The following is a 17514-nucleotide window of genomic DNA, read 5'->3' as shown; positions in this document are numbered from 1 at the left end:
TTATAAAGTTTCAATTTTCCTCCTCCATTCCTCTCTGAATTTTAACCAAACTACTCAAATTCATAAGAAGGCTAATGCAAAACGCAAAAAATATAATTGTAGAAGTAGGTAAAGGACTAAAAATAATTCATTTAGTAATCAATTATTCAATTATGGTTATGTGTGTCAATACTTGTTCAATGTCAGTTTTATAATGACACTGCATTTTTATTTCTACTATCCCTGACTCTTATTGCAACACAGGACAAAATATTATTAATCCTTCTTCTTCCTCTTTCCCATGTACCACTTTAACGAGTTCGTGGTATCGGAACGAATCTTCCGCCCTCCTCCATCTTTGACATAAATAATCCAATGCAAATATAAATGAAATTGCACTTCCACAGGTTCAAGAACAAGGTGGAATTACAGGAATCTTCGACAGTGAAGTTCTCATCTTCGGGGTCTGCGCACAGTCTCGTGATCACATCGGCTGCCAGGACCGATTCTGGAGAGTACTCCTGCGAAGTAAGTTTCTGATTTCTTTATGAATAGCTCCGAGGATAGTTATATTACTGCTATGATCTAAAGTCAATATTCTGTAAAATTATGGTTTGCATTTTTGCATGAAGACTTTAAGTACTACGAGATTTATTTTGTACGTCAAGGGTCATCCGTCGTCAAAAATTGCAAACTGTTACACAATTCCCTTTGCATTCCTATCAAGACCAATCTAGGGCTCTCCAAATAAAAATAGGACTCTCAACAAGATTTTCTACTGCAATGTCCCGCCCGTGTATTAAACAAGAGTTTAAATTTAATGTCGTACTAAATGGATAAATGGATGACAATTTTATATAGAAGAGCGCAAGCTTTACTAAAAATAAAAAATAAAACATGGCTGTGCGTAGAAATTCAAATTAATTGGTATATGTAAAACAATAATACATTCTTGGTATACCTACTCCTACAGTGGAGTGCTCTAAGACTAATATGTTTTTTCCACAGGTACGCAATGTTCACGGCACAGTCACAGACGAATGCAGTCTGCGCGTGCGCGGCGCTCCCATCTTCAACCAGAAACTCAAGGACACAGTGGCCGCTGAAGGCGACGTCAACATCGAGTTCACCGTCGATGTTGCTGCCTATCCTGAGCCACAGGTCAAATGGTAAGTTTAATTTGATAAAGACTGTAAAACCATTGAATAATGCCCAACATATTATGATGTCAACCAAAATAAATAGAATTTATGGAAGATTAATTATGTAGAGGCTGAAAGAAGTAGTAGTGTGGCAGATTATACTTAAGGATACCAGAAAGTTAAGGATACCTACTGTAGAATGCCAATTTGATGACGTTGAGTTAGCCTTGATTTAGTTTAATATTTTAGGTAAATTAATATCAGAACTCATATTTCGTAAGGAGGTAGATATCAGCTTTGAATGCTAAAGGAACCACTGATTAGATCTTAAAAAGTGTTTTTGGTATTTCTTTAATTAATAATATATAATACACCACAAACTGTCTTTAAATTCCACTCATAATTTTCTCTTTTATTGTCATGGTGGTCAAAATTCAAAACATCGTCTTTCAGGTCATGATGATAATCATTTCATATTCTCCAGGTACCTAGGCGATGTAGAAATCTCCGAGAAGAAATCTGTGTACTCCCGCGTGGATAACGGCAGCACACACAAGCTGATCCTCAAGGAGGTGTCAGCAGAGCTCTCCGGGCAGTACTCGTGCAAGGTTTCCAATGATCTGGGCGAAGATTCCTGCCAGGCCACTTTTACTGTGAAGAGTGAGTCTTCTTTGTATTTTCGTTAGTTAAGTAAAGAAAAGATTGCCTTTTGAATGATCGCCAAATTTGAAGGTAGTTACCTCCTCCTAGAGGAGAAGATAGATTAGAAGTGTTATACTAAGTCGGCAGTTGTGTGATTTTTTGTAGAAGCATTACAGTTTGACCAAAAAGATTAAAAATTAAAAAGTGGCAACATCGTAGTGTCCTCCCGTTTTCTCACACAGTATATTGATGTTCCACTTTTTAATTTTTACTTTTTATGGTCAGCTTGTATGTTAAATGAAGATCATGAGATGGAATTCAAATAAGTTCCATCGATTCAGAGTAAAACATTCCTTGTTTTTTTTTTTTAATATTTATACTAATACATTATTGTCTTCTAGGGAAGCCCCGTATCACCAAGAGTCTCGTCGACATGACGGTGGACCAAGGCCAGACCCTGAAGCTGGAGGTCGAAGTGGAAGGTTGCCCGGAACCCACTGTCAAGTGGTACAAGGATGGCAAGGAGATCACAACCGACGCTAGGATCAAGATCGAAAGGGATACACAAAGGTAAGGGAACTTCCATGAAAATTCAGTTGCTGTCAACTAAAATTTTGCACACACTGAAATTAAACCATAAATCTGTAACAATTATTGAACTCATTCGGGAAATCAACTGAACCATAGTTAGTGCGTTTTCACATTATCCGATCCGATATCGGATGTAGGAAGGATTTCAAAGGCAAAAATCAATAAATTTCAAAGGTAAGGAAACTTCCATGAAAATTCAGTATCTGTCTACTAAAAATTTCCACACACAGAAATTAGACTATGAACTTATAACAATTATTGAACTCATTCGGTAAATCTACTGAACCATAGTTAGTGCGTTTTCAAGGCAAAAATCAAAGATGGCAGCTTAAATATATGGGATATCGGTCCTACATCCGATATCGGATCGGATAATGTGATAACGCACTTACAGTGGTGACCATTACATGGTTACCTTAAACTGGAGTCTACTATTATTTGATAAACTCTTTCAAATACCATCATCAGTCATCATTTCCAATAACATCACTTCCAACAGCACTTTAAAGTTCATAGTGTTATTTGTTTATGTATGTATGTTACTTTATTACACACATGAATGTATAAAAGGGTACTTATGTATCTGAAAACGGGATCTGTAGTTAGTTTTAGGGAAATTCGAAATTGGGATGGACGAGACTAGATCACTACCGGGAAAAGTGGCGTACAAGAATAGAGGGCGATAAAGGGCTCTTACGATGACGATGATAATAATGAAATTCGAAATTAAGGTTTAGTACCGTTAGCGTTTAGTGAGCGTTTGTACCATTCGGCTACGTACCCAGTTACAACACGGAATTTTTTCCCCATTCCGAAGTCACTTACCAAACTTGGTTACAAAACGTTATTGGGAAAGTCCCAATTTGAAGAAAGTTACGAATTTGGATTTTTTTCCCGTTTCCAAGCTGGTTACCAAATTTTAGTTACGAAACGGTACTAACGGTAATTATTACAAAAGCATCTAATTCAGAATCAAATTTTCTTTACAGACTGGAAAACTACAATCTGACAGTGACGTTAGTGAAGGAAGAAGATGGCGGCGAGTACGAAGTGAGGGCCGAGAACGAGATGGGCAACGTTTCGTCCAAGAGCACAGTCACCATACACAGTGAGTACATTTGAATTACAACTCTATTGAGAATACTTGGATTTTAAAGAAATGAGGATTTCTCAATCGTCTTTTGTCGTCACGCAGCGTTACTGAGGCGCCTGGCCCCGTAGCCGAATGGCATTCCTGCGACGTGAAACGAAAACAAAACGCCGCGAGAGGTAGTGTGGCACTGTCGCGCCAATACGCAAGAGCGATAGAGATAGATATCTACGAGCGTTTCGTTTCGTGAGCGTTTCGTGAGCGTTTGTGCCATTCGACTACGTACCCAGGTCTTTCTGACAGCAAACTTCATAATCCACCAATCAAATGTCGAATGGTTGATTCGTGGATTTGGAACTTTTCTGTCTGAAAAACGTGGCTAATTATAAGTATCGACGCCTCGCGAAAAAATTATCCAGAAAACCCTAATTGAAATGAAATTATTAATAAATTTAAAATCAAGTTTTTGGTTGGATGAGAATAGATAGGGACCCTTTTCGGACAGTAGATGTAATTGGAAAGGAAAATAAAAATGCAGTATATGTTTCAAAATTGAGCCTTTTAACTTTTGAACAAGTCATTATGAGAAGTTCACAAAATGAATACAATTAGTATAATTATGCCAAGAATGTGAAAACAAAATTTCAATAAGTTGGTTCAGTATTGTAAGATTCCCACATATCACGACTGAGGTTCAGTCATACACACACAGACACACACACACACACACGCACACAACATGACACCGGTAATGTATCAACATTGGCTCACAGGACAAATACTACGTAGGTACAGTAGTTTGACTATTAACATAGAATGAATTGGAGTTTAGTCGAAGTTGCATTACTGCACGAAGTTAGTTTGTGGTGTAGTACCATATGGAATTGGTAGATAAAAGCATCCATGTGACTGGGTTGCTCTTGCACATAAGAACGTTATAGATTTGAACATGAGCGATATTGTCAAGCATTGACTTCTCTAGTAATATTTAAGGATAAAAATTTTCTTGAGATTCATTTACTTTGATGATATCGTTCAAACTTGCATTTTACCCCTCACCAACCATAGACATTTGTGACGTCCTTAATACATGTCCCAGTTAAATATTACCCTGTTTTATCATAATCATTTTATTCATGTCCAATAGCACAATTAATACATACGAGACTCTCAAAGGAAATTATCGAAAATGAATTGGAAGAAGAAACGAAAAAACCCCTCTTGGAAGAGGATGTGGCTGAAAAACAAGCTGCAGTCAAAGATAAAACAGAAGCAGAAACGGCTGAGGAGAAATCATTTTGGGACGAAGATGAGGGTGCTAAAGCTAAAAAACCAGGAGCTAAAGAAGTCGATGAAGCGAAATCAGAGAAAGCTAAGAAATCGGCAACGGAACCAGAAGTTGCTGAGGAAAAATCATTCTGGGATGAGGATGATGGTGCTAAAGCTAAAAAGCCTGGTGCTAAAGAAGTCGATGATTCGAAACCAGACAAAGCTAAAAAATCAGCAACAGAGCCCGAAGTTGCTGAGGAGAAATCATTCTGGGATGAGGATGATGGCGCTAAAGCTAAGAAATCTAAATCAAAGGAAGTCGATGATTCGAAACCAGAGAAGGCTAAAAAATTGGTAACGGAACCCGAAGTTGCCGAGGAAAAGTCATTCTGGGATGAAAACCACAATGAAAAGGAAAAACAGCCGATCATTGAAGAGGTGGATGAGAGCCAAGTCGGTAAGAAGGAAGTTACCAAGTCTGAAATCATTGAAGAAATCTCCGTAGAAGAAGAATTTGTGGCTCCCAAAAAGGCTACAAAGGAATCCGCTCAAGAACCTTTGAGTGCAGAAAGTGAAGGTATATTCAAGACAGGCTTATTTCTCCAAACAGCTTCAATCACTTTTTTGCATTACATATCCTGTTAAAAGACCCTACTTCATGCATGCACACTTTCAGTATACACTGGGTACTTTTCGTTGGGTATGACAATGTTGCATGAGTTTAATCTGTGTTCTAACAACACAAGTGTGGTTCTTCTCTAGGCCGCGTGTTCGAAACAGTAACAACTTTCAAGAGAGGCGACGATGGCAGTATAGTTATGTCTAAAGTCAGTAGCACCAGGTCTCACGGCGCCATCATTACAGGTCAGTATGGAGCTTCCTACCTTCTCTTCCTTTTTCTAACTTCATAGCTCATTTTCTAATGAATTCCATGTATCTTTTTCAAATATTCATAAAACATCAAAACATGCATCTTTTTGAGGAGATTGAAGTTTGTATAAACTTAAATTCAACGTCACAATATTTATTATAATAACCTATGCTAAACTGGCTTAAAATAAAAATGTAGAAATTTCCGTCTCCAAAATAGTCACAATATTTAATTACATATGAGATATTGATTGCATAGATATTCAACACATATTTTTTATCTAAGTATTACATTTCACTGCATGGCTTTACAAAAAAAATACTATTAGAGCATACCACATAATAATGTCTTAACTGTTAGGTCCAGCTGAAACTCGAACGTTACACAAAATGACATCAACCGCAGTCTATTATGATGATGACGACTATAGCAGAAGGATCATACCCCCTAACAAACCTCATAAGACGTCCTTAGAAGTGGAAGAGATAGCTAGTCACAGTTACTTTTTGACTGAACTTGGACAGTTAACAATACCCGATCATTTACGCAGAGGCATTTATGGTATCATTGAAGAACCAGCTACAGATTCTGAGTGTGAGAATAGTTCTGTTAGAGGCAAACATCAATCCAATCGGACCATGTCTATTCGATCTGTCTCAGAAGATGACACTAGCTGGCAAAATGAACCTCTATCCAGGGAGATTTCAATTGAGGACCTTTCTAAATCCATATTCGATATCGATGAAACTAGAAAAGTTTTCAGCAAAGATTCATACGTACGTCAATCATCGTTCCAAGAAGAATTTTTTACTGATGATGGGGAAGAATCTTTTATCGTTAAAGAAACTTCAGAAAAAGTGTACGAAAACGACATAACAGAAAGACTAATACATATTTCGAGAGAGTTTGACGACGAATGTAGAAACATTGAAAATAAAATTGAAGATGTCAAGAATAGGATAATGGAGGAACTAGTTCTTACGCCCTTGAAGAACTTTGATAACTTAACGAAAAATGTGTCAGAAACTAGTTTTGAGAGGAAGAAAAAACATGTTACTAACCTTCACGCTGTAGAAGAGGAGGATGACGAATTAGAAGCGCTTTTGAGACGTAGTCAACGGCAAAGGAGTATATTAGACGATATACTTAATCAGGAAGATGAAAAAGGTAAAAATGAGGATATAAGACCTCTTATTATCAAATGCTGCGCTACGCTAGGGACTATAACAAATATTTATCAATGCTTATGAAACACCAGCTACAGTAGACATTGCTTTATTTTAAAATCTGTCATTTTCATAATCATGAATCAGTTAGAAATGTTTTAGTTTGCCCTTACTTCCAATTCGCCGACTAGATTTCTATCTGTTCAATGAACTTAAAGATTGAAAACGATGGATCAAAGTCACGTATCGTCCAACATGATTAGTGTACTGTACTAATGCATTGTCGTATGTCTGTTTTAGCACGCATGCGTAATAACATTCCCTTCTGGCATACTAATACTTGGAGCTCACTACGCCGGCGGTACTAGACTCCGGACAACCCAGGGTTCCATGCCATGGAACCCTGATCATCATTGAGGTAAACATTTATTTCCTGTAGCATGGTGTTTGCTTTTGAATAACGCTTCTAAATTAAGCCAGGACTCCTTTTCTCAAGGTCAGTATCACACTAAGATACTCTTTACAATTTACACGGATTACATGCACGTTTGGTAAGTTCTACATTCAATAACTGCTGTATATAAGCGATACATTTGGGGTGACGTGGGTTACTGTAAATAATGTGTTTTTTCTCTTTTAGGAGCTTTTAAGCTTTGGGTCTGGCGGAGGTGTTTAATATAAACTGCAGCATAGGCTTTTGTACAAATTATTTCAATGTTGCTTTTTCAGGATTTTTTATGGAATATAATTATTACCCCTGTAAAATTTCTATATTTTTTATCATTCCTTAAACTTTTGAGAGGTTTGTCATACATTTGATGAGTTATGTTCAAATTTTATACTTCAATTACAGTTACGTTTCAAAACGAAATGTTGTCAAAACTAAATTTCATCGTGAACTAATTTTCAATCTTTTTTAAAATTTGAAATTCCACGTTCAATCACATCCTCTCCACTCGAAACCGCCACTACATCACCTAATGCCTATTATCCTGATTTCCAGCGCCCCCCATAGTCAAAGATAGCAACTTCAAAGACCAGAGCGTTTACGAGTCTCTCCCACTGAGCTACTCAGTCACAGCCATCGGAGTACCCAAACCTACCGGTAAAATTTAACATTGTTTTATGATCTTTATGTTTAGTTGATTATTTATCTTTAGTATTGTATAATGTAGTTTTTTTACTAAAATACGTGCATTCTTTACATTCCTTTGAATCTGTTGATCAATTGAACAATAAGGTTCTTACTAAACTTTTGCTACAGTGCGCTGGCTCCACGACGGAAAAGAAGTCAAGCCATGCAAGCGAGTTCACATCACTAATGAAGGAGACGTTTACAAGATCGAGTTCGACAGTCTGCTCCTGTCTGATGGTGGCAAGTGGCAGTGCGAGATTAGCAACAACGTTGGAAAGAAGGTGCTGAAGGCTGAATTGTCTGTTGCTTGTAAGTGTATTGATAATGGAACTATTTTAGTGGGTGAAGTCGAGTAAAATAGTTTAAATCTTTGATTGTTATCTAAGCTAGACATTAAGCAGTGTTTTTAATTTTTAAACAGATTGATACCGGATAACGAAATAATTGAATCAGTAGATCTCATTTGTATTTCATAATTGTGAGGATAAAACATTTTTATCTTAAATATAATGTTAAACTCCAAAATTTTCATATTCAGCTGTCAGCGAATTCCGCAAGCCAATCTTCACCACACCCCTTGAAGCCCAACGCGTGATGCAACGCGAGCCAGTTACCATGAAGGCTGTCTGCACAGCAGACCCTCAACCCCACGTGTCCTGGCTACTGAATGGGGTGGAACTTACCCCTGATGCTACGGTGGTAACCACTGCTGATGCCAAAGAGATCGAGCATGGGATTAAGGAGTGTACTTTCACTCTTTCTATACCCACTGGTTAGTATTTTATTACCAAGTCCATTAAGATATGCACCAGTCACCATGAAGGCAGTCTGCACAGCAGACTTTCAACCGCATGTGTCCTAGCTGCTGAACGGAGTGGAACTTACCCCTGACGCCATGGTGGTAACGACCGCTGATGCTAAGGAGATCGAGCACGGAATTAATTAGTGTACTTTCAATTTATCCATACCTACTGGTTAGTATCACAGCTTTACAATCTGTTCTGCACATCTCACATAGTTTAATGATCTAGTCAAGACTATTAAGGGAAAATTTAGTATGAAAAGTATTGTATACGACCAAGTAAGTTTTGTTTAAAACATTATTGTGAGGTTAGGATTTAACTAACCTTTTACACCTAGTACTACACTTCTAGCCAGACTCCTCCTTTTATTCATTGCATATCATTCAGCAATATTGTATATACGGGATGATTCATAGCTCCCTGCTTTGTATTGTGGACCATCTCTGATTATGATCCGTGGATTAACTGATTCTAAGTAAATTTTATTGAATGCATGATAAGGATTTTATCCGTTATTTTTCCGTCGACTTTATCTGCTTACCGATCAACTTCTTCTCCCCAGGTCGTCACTCCGACACCGGTGTCTACACCATCCAAGCCAAGAACCAGTACGGAGTCGGCGAGAGCTCAGCTCGACTGGACATCCTGCTGCGCCCAGAAATTGAGGGTCTCAAGGACATCACCACTACGCCCTTCGAGCAGATCACATTTGTAGCCTGTATTCATGCCAACCCCATCGCAGAGGTGAAATGGTAAGTTGATACAATATAATTATAGTAATGAAAGGCTCCTTCTATATAAATCACCCAGTTATTATCTAAATAACCGTTTGAGATGTGTTTATAAAATTTGAAGCACAAATGTATCTCGCAAGTTTCAATATATGAGCCAAATTTGACACGTTTATGTCAAATAGTTTTTGAGTTATGAGGGAGCAAAAGTGGCTCCAAATGGTTCGTGTAATATAACACACGGTGCTGCTCGCCAGTTCTGTTACTTGAACTTGGCTTGACACGCTACCGCGTGTCTAGATCCTCTCGTCATATATTACAAGCTTTTATTCAACTTGCCTTGTTAGTGTGTTAGTTTGGGTCAAAACGTGGAAGCTTGTTACTTATGAAACGTCGTATCCCCATATCTAGTATAGGGTTTTTAGAAACGTCTCGAAGAGTAGATGACTGTTGAAAGAAAGGTACAGTCGGCGATAAAAGCTTGTTGCAAAAATGATTTTTTTGCAAAAAAAACTTATTTTATTACAGGAGCAAAGATGGTGTTGTAATACTGCCGTCCTTGAAGAACATCGATATCGTTGAAGACCGTTTAACTGAGAACTTCCAACTTACCATTAAAAAGGTCAGCATTCTCTTCTACATCCTTAATTCTATCTATTGTTTAGTACTCAAATCTGATCCTCGTAGTAAATTGTTATCTTGTCAATAGACAAAACCATATTTTAATTAAAGGCCTAGAAACCAAAAACAACACTTTACTACTTCTTTATTTTTGAATTGTTGTACAATTCTTTGTTTACTTTGTTTTTCATTGCCATTTTCCCCCTTTTATACTTTTACCAATACGAATACTCAGAGAAGTATTTTACCAGATTTTTTTTTTTTTTAGTTTGCAGTAATAAGGATTAAAATGTAATTAATTATTTGTGTAGGTGGGAGTGGCTGATGGTGGTAAATACACGCTGACTGCTACCAACGAGTTTGGAGAGACAACCGCAAACGCCACTCTGACTGTGCACAGTAAGTATTTTCATACCACTGGTTGAATGAGAATTACTTGTATCCCTTGAGGATGAAACGAGGGTGGGGGGGTTGATCGTCATACTTATTTAAACTAAAACATGGTAAACACTCTTTAGTAAAGAAGAGGAATGAATAAGCAAGATCTTGTAGGCAATTAAAGTGGACACAAAATTGCGACGATGAACAATCCATTCTCTTTTGTTTATAAGTATATATCTATACCTACCTATACTTTCGTATTTTATACGAGAAATTAATCAAGCGTAATTTGCCTTATTGTCAGTTAAAGCATCTATGCCATAACCATAACATAGTTCGTGTCAAGTACGATTTGTCATATCTAACATTTAATTCAAAGTTGACATAACGTGTCAAGCCGCGTTTTCATGACCAACACGATCTACTTACAAATAATTCATCTATCATTATCTAGCTGGAGAGCCCGTCTTCACCAAGCCACTGCAAAAGCAGACAGTCAAAGACCACGAGACTGTCACCCTCAAGGTCCGATGTGACGGCGTGCCCAAACCTGAAGTCCACTGGTTCAAGGACGGACAGGAGATCAAGAATGATGAGAGGCATAAGATTACAACGGAAGTTGGGGGACAAGTGGATAGCGAGTTGGAGATTAAGGACTTTGATTCTAGTGACTCTGGCAAGGTAAGAATAGAATGATTTACTAGATTGATTTCTAACAGTGACGTAGCCCAACGTAAATATGTGGATTAAAGCCAGGCGCCTTAGGCGCCCTCATACTCGTACTTAAGATATTCGGGTTTGTATCTACGGGGTGCACAAACTCGATGCTCAATCCTTCAAAGAAGGATTCATTGCTGACATGACTTCTCTGACAGTGACGTAGCCCAACAATTCCAACATATTCGCTGTACTGCACGCAGTCGAAAGTCCGAGATTCTTTAGTTAACGCTGACTAACTAACTTTTTGTAAACCTTGTTGCAACGACTTAACGACAATCTACCAAATGATGATGATGAATGATGATGGATGAATGATGATGATGTTGTTCTTATAATTGATGAAAAACTTGTTTATTTTTTTAATCCAGTACAAGGTCCGCGCCGTAAGCTTGGCAGGAGAAGCGTTCTGCGAAGCGCCCATCACCCTCGCGCAGTCATCGCCAGGGTTCGCACACAGGCTGGAGAGACAGAAGGATGTGGACGAAGGCGAGCCGTTAGAACTTAAGGCCAAGCTGGATGGCAGCCCTATTCCATCTGCTAAGTGGTAAGTGAGAAATATTAAAAAAGTTGTATTTTCGAACGGTTCTATCCAGGGGGTTCCCAATCAGACTGGAAAAGCAGAATGTGGATTAAGGCGAGCCTTTGGAACTCAAGGTCAAGTAAGATGACTCCCACCACCAAATGGTGAGTTTTGACTTGTTGCTTCTGTGTATATTCCTGTTGAACTCGTAGTTTAAATAATGCTTGAGTCGTCTTTTTCTCATCAATACAATTAGAATAAGTAATAAAATTAAAGGTAGTTAGACTAGTTAGTAGCGAGTAACAGCAATTCACGAAAAGTTTGTACATTTGGATCACGTCTCCGATTTTGATGAAAATTGGTAGGCTGACAGAGTCCATGATGCTGAGCAAGATCCACTAGGTCTCCCAAAATATCCCAGGTAGTTTGTATGAAACTTTCCTTTTTTGTTACCGAAAATGTGTAGAAATCTGGTATATCTGCTCTAAAACACTAGTGTGCATCTACAGGCAGAAGAATTCTGAGATGTACTCTGGATGGAGATCATGATAACCATTTCGTTCTCTACGCCACAAATGATTGGAATCTTAGGTAGGTCCTCTGGTAATTTTATCAACTTGACTGAATAATTCGAGTAAACACATTTTGCCATTCATTTTTTCAGGTACAAAGATGGCATCGAGCTATCTCCCTCAGACTCCCGCATAAAACAAGTCGCCCTACCCGACGGTACGGTCAAACTGACCATCGAGCAAGTGACGCCATCAGACTGCGGGGCTTACAAACTAGTGATCACCAATCCTAATGGAGACGACTCTGCGCTTTGCGCTGTCGCTGTCAATCGTAAGTAAATCCTATATCTTGTCTTCTTCAAACGTGCAAACTATCTTCTTCTTCCTCCTCATTCCCTCAATGTTGAGGATCGCAACCACATGTAGCGTGTCTCCACTGAATGCGGTCATAAGCCATGTAAAATATATAGGCTGAGTCAAACTAAGCATCGGACAATAGTAACAATTGAACAATCGTAAGTAAATCCTAAAGATATCCTATAGACCAAAACCAACGGTTTTACATCGTCTATACGAGAAAACATTTCCAACTTCACATCTTATTATTTTGATAGTCCTCAACTGTCTCCAAAAACTCAGCTAAGGAATGAACTGTCACCTTCGGTGTTTCAGAAGCAATAAACCTTGAAACCTTAAAAAAAGCGTACCTATACCATCATTTTAAAGACTAACAATACACCTTTAAATCTTTTTGTGTCCCATAGTAGACGATTATTGCTTGTCATCAAGCGATCCGTCTGCTTGTTAGAGTCTGTTCGGAAAGAGAAGAGTCGTGGAACGTATTGGACCCCATAGGTTTCACGACTTCTCTTTCCGAACAGAGTCTATGTTATAAAATCATCGATTAACTAACCGTTTCTTTTTTACAGCCACGCCTCGCAAACCCTCCTTCAGCAAGGAGTTGGAAGACGTGAAAGCCGTGGTTGGACAACCGTTGAAGCTCGAAGCTCAAGTCATGGCATTCCCTGCGCCCGAAGTCAAGTGGTTCAAGGATGGTCAGTAGTGCCTTCATTTCTCTGACACCTCACAAAAACTGACAGAATCTTTTGGACAGTATGATATCTGCTTCCTTTTGCCTCTTTTCCATCTCCTCCCATACGATGTGTTGGAAACCGGCGTTGAAAAATACAGATGCTCTTTAACTTTTGTTAATCAGTTAGCAGTCCCCTTTTTAAAAGGAAATCATTTTCAGGTCACCCGATCCGTCCATCTCAAGCGATCAACTTCATCAACCAGCCGGGAGGCGTTATTGGTCTGGTGGTAGACAGTTGCAAACCTGAGGACGCTGGTGTTTACAGTCTGACTGTCACCAATAAACTTGGAGACATCAGCTCTAAAGCCAAGGTTGAGGTAAGCATCTGGAGAAACTTATGTGGATATTGCAACAACAGATCACCTGCAGATACGTTATTTTAACAATACTTATCTATCGTCTCGTGATTGCTTGGAGTATATTATAGTCTCACCGTCACCAACACGCTAAATCTCGGAGAAATCAGAATTCAGGTTAAAGTTGAGTTGAGGGTAAGTAACTGCACAAACTACAGAAGCGATGTTAAAGGTAATTGTCATAAGTCGCATCCTGTTTTTTCTTGGATGGATTAAAGTTGTATGTCTACTTACTATTTGTGGACTGGAATACAGACTAAGTAGACCATTAAACATTTTGGAGAAAAAAAGCTAATAGACTCAATTTTTTTTAATTTATGAATAGGTAGACGTTTGACCACGATCACACCTGATGGTAAGCCAAATAATAAAGCCAATATGTCATCAGGCTGATAGAAAACAGTTACGAGTCTAAATTGTTGGCATCTGCTAGCATTCTTATAGACAATTCTTTTTAACCTCGATGTTACTGCAAGTTGAAAATTGATGATTCAAATGGCAGCATCAAATTATCACTTTTTTAGAGTCAAGGAGGAGATAAGCATTTTATAAGTAGGTACTTAGATACCAAAATTATAATGGTACTTTATCCTAGATGGATTGATTTGATCAGCAAATTTCACCCTGCAGGGTAAAATTGGGCAGAATCATGGTCTAATCGGTCTGGTTGTAGCTGATAGCTGTGAACTAGAAGATGCTGGCATCTACAGCATTACTGTCACCAACATTTTTGGACAGATCAGTTCTAAGGCGGTGGTTGAGGTACCTTCGGCACCCATTGCTGATGTCTGCAACTTAACCTTAGCAACTTAGTGTTGATTACCTTATTGGAGATGAGTTAGATCGCCAGAAGTCCTTATGATTGTGAACACGGCGAATTCTGAAAAACCTCTAAAAATTCGGCATTGGGCATGGACGCAAGCGACGGAGGTATATTTTGCTCAGAACAAAAACAAAATCTTGTTACAAATACATACCGCAATAATATACGGTATAACATCTGATTATGTATGGCTTGAGATTGTAATAGGTAGGTAATAGTTATTTGTTATACAACGGGGCAAAGTTGTATTTTAACGCAGAGTGTGGAATTGAAAAACGAGCAAGTGAAGGGATTCTATAGTTGAACCACGAGCGAAGCGAGTGGTTCGAGAATAGAATCCTGAACTTGCGAGTTTTTTAACACACGAGAAGTAAAATACATTTGCACCCGTGTGTAACACAAAACTTTTCTCCTCACTATAGCGAGGAAATTACAACGCAAAAAATGCGTTTATCACTGTTTCCAGTAGTTCCACAGGTGGTAAATCATCCTTATTACTAGATTCACCTACTTTTATCAATTTTAAAGCAGTTCATTTGACTTTATTCAAGGTCAAATTACTTTACCCACTAGTGGATAAAATGCGTTTTTACCCGCTGGTATTAAAGGACAAAACACGTGTTTCCGAGCTAGTGAGGGGAAAAAATATTTACGTTGTCTTGAGTTTAGCATTTAGACTTTCATTCCAATTATGGATGGATTTTGTGATGCACGAATTAAAGAAATGGCATTTTGAATATGTTTACTTAGACGTGAACCTTCTTCCAATCATCACATTATCTCAGGTGCTACGTACTGCCGAACTTTTCAAATTATTCATTTCAAGGTCGACCTTCATCTGTAACTAATATTCGCCGTAAAGAGTGTACCTGCCAAAACTCCAAAACTATTGTCCTCTTCCAATATTTAATGACTTATCTTTCCTTAAAGGTTGCACAAAAGGAGAAGAAGCCAGCATTTATTGCGGAGCTGCAACCGACGAAGGTCATCGAAGGTTTCCCTGTGAGGATGGAGGTGAAAGTCCTTGGACATCCGCCACCAACCATCAAATGGTATGTAATTATGATGTCAAATAATCACCATCAGCACAATTAAAAATAACAATGTTACGGTGGGTTTACACCTAGGCCGTTTGTCATTATTCTTGGCCAAGACCATAATTCTAGCTCTTTTTTCTATTCCGTATTAATTCATCAATCATGGTCTTTTTCTAAAAACATGACTGTTATAGCATGCTGACAGTCAAGTCTGTCGACCTGAATTGTCAGTTTCTGTGTCTAGAATGTATATTTCTTTCTCAGGACCCATAACGGCAAAGAGATCGTCCCAGACGGCACCCACATCAAAATCGTGGCGCAACCGGATGGTACCCACGCTCTTTTGATCGACAAGGCTACTGCAGAAGATGGCGGTGACTATGGTGTCATCGCCGTTAATGACCAGGGACAGTCTGCCAGCAACGCGAAACTTAGTGTTGCTAGTGAGTAACCAGAATTTACAATACAATACTCTTACATAAATACAATAAAAGCCCTCATGTAATGACTATTAGGATTTATAATTGCCTCCCCCAATATATAACTGAAGAGCAAACTTACGCAAAATTTGTTAACAAACTAAAAACCTACTTAATCGAGCACAGCTTTTACACCTTACAAGAGTTATTCAACGCAAATGAGTACTATTCCAAGATAATTAAATAAATAAATACACTATATTGTTTTACTTAGGTACATACAGGAAATAGGCAGGATTTTTATATTTAGGATTAAGTACTTTAGTTATAAGATGCTTGTTTCTTTTTTAATATATTATGTGTACCATATTGCAATACCCTGTAGGGTATCATGTTGCTATGTAACTATTGTACCTAGTGTAAGATCTGTACACCAACATGAGAGCAATAAAAATTCTATTCTGTTCTATTCTATACATAGTTCATAAGTAATGCACAAGAAATAAAAACAATCAAACGGAGGTAACAACAGGTGGTCTTATCGCTTAAGAACGATCTATGAATTTAGGTACTTTCTGACATGGAACAATCTTACAGGATCATTCTATAGTCCACTCTGCTTTCTATCTCTAGGCCGTCAAGACGACTCATCCCCACAAGAGCGCCCTCAGTTCATCCATGGTCTGCGCGACGTCACAGCCGAAGAGGGACAACCCTTCAGCATCAGCGCGCCGTTCGTTGGCAACCCTATCCCTGAAGTCACGTGGACCAAAGACGGCGAGCCATTGAAGCCTAGTGAGAAGATTCAGCTCACTTGCGACGGCAAACGGGTAAATACAGGTTTCAGTCTAAGCCTCACATCTTTAAACCCTTTGTTGGCAACCCTATCCCTGAAGTCTCATGGACCAAGAATGGCGAGCCTTTGAAACCTAGTGTGAAGATTCAGCTCACTTGCGAAATGGCAAACGAGTAAATACAGGCTTCAGGCCAAGCCCCACAGCACGGTCCCCTTCATTGGCAACCCTATACAGCCAAGCCTAGTAAGATACAGCTTACTTGCGAGGGCAAACGGGTGAATATCAACTTTTATCCTTTAGCAATATATATTTAGCCACTAAAATATTTGCGAACTTCATGGATATAAATAACTCCATAGTTATATATTAGTAGACTAAGAGTATTTTAGGTTCAGCATTTAATACCTGCAAATAAATCTACTCCTAGTGAGAGCTTTCTATTCTGAAATCGTGGTAATATTATGATCGGAAGAAAAGTCAGCAATAAAACTGTAGAACTCTTCTCTTACTGCTTCTCTTTTTTTCTTCAGGTCGGTCTGGAGATCTCAGACATGGAGCTCCCGGATGCCGGCGTGTACGCCGTGAAACTCGTCAACCCTCTGGGCGAAGACGCCACGCAGGGCAAGATCGATGTCCGCAAGGTCTACCAGCCTCCGAGGTTCTCGCAGAAGTTTACCGACTTGCAGCAGGTGAGGGTTAATAGCATTTGTTTGTATGGATAGTTAATCTAATAGCTTTTTGGTATTATGTTTCTCTTACTTCAGTTGAAACCGTTTATTTGAATTTTACTTCTCCAATTCCTTTCATTGATTGATA

At 38.6% G+C, this 17514-nt stretch overlaps 1 protein-coding gene across 5 annotated transcripts in view; it reads left to right on the top strand.

The window, feature by feature from the left end:
• Positions 1-17514, top strand: part of LOC125225432 (obscurin) — a 174448-nt gene that overhangs the window by 127155 nt on the left and 29779 nt on the right. For 3 of the 5 annotated variants that reach the window (XM_048129162.1, XM_048129159.1, XM_048129158.1), the window contains 23 exons: positions 387-507; positions 988-1148; positions 1606-1781; positions 2165-2333; positions 3344-3462; positions 4592-5290; positions 5476-5577; positions 5945-6751; positions 7754-7855; positions 8015-8194; positions 8424-8657; positions 9251-9440; positions 9948-10041; positions 10352-10439; positions 10876-11102; positions 11510-11685; positions 12326-12504; positions 13103-13228; positions 13426-13583; positions 15376-15497; positions 15747-15925; positions 16535-16731; positions 17229-17387. In XM_048129162.1, coding sequence (XP_047985119.1) covers positions 387-507; positions 988-1148; positions 1606-1781; positions 2165-2333; positions 3344-3462; positions 4592-5290; positions 5476-5577; positions 5945-6751; positions 7754-7855; positions 8015-8194; positions 8424-8657; positions 9251-9440; positions 9948-10041; positions 10352-10439; positions 10876-11102; positions 11510-11685; positions 12326-12504; positions 13103-13228; positions 13426-13583; positions 15376-15497; positions 15747-15925; positions 16535-16731; positions 17229-17387 — 4765 coding nt within the window. The remainder of the gene's footprint in view (positions 1-386; positions 508-987; positions 1149-1605; positions 1782-2164; positions 2334-3343; positions 3463-4591; positions 5291-5475; positions 5578-5944; positions 6752-7753; positions 7856-8014; positions 8195-8423; positions 8658-9250; positions 9441-9947; positions 10042-10351; positions 10440-10875; positions 11103-11509; positions 11686-12325; positions 12505-13102; positions 13229-13425; positions 13584-15375; positions 15498-15746; positions 15926-16534; positions 16732-17228; positions 17388-17514) is intronic. The other 2 variants (XM_048129160.1, XM_048129161.1) reach the window with 2 other exon arrangements.

The sequence above is a fragment of the Leguminivora glycinivorella genome, chromosome 4 (assembly GCF_023078275.1).
Source record: "Leguminivora glycinivorella isolate SPB_JAAS2020 chromosome 4, LegGlyc_1.1, whole genome shotgun sequence".
NCBI classification, from domain to species: Eukaryota; Metazoa; Arthropoda; class Insecta; order Lepidoptera; family Tortricidae; genus Leguminivora; species Leguminivora glycinivorella.
This window is presented reverse-complemented; position numbering and strand designations above follow the sequence as displayed.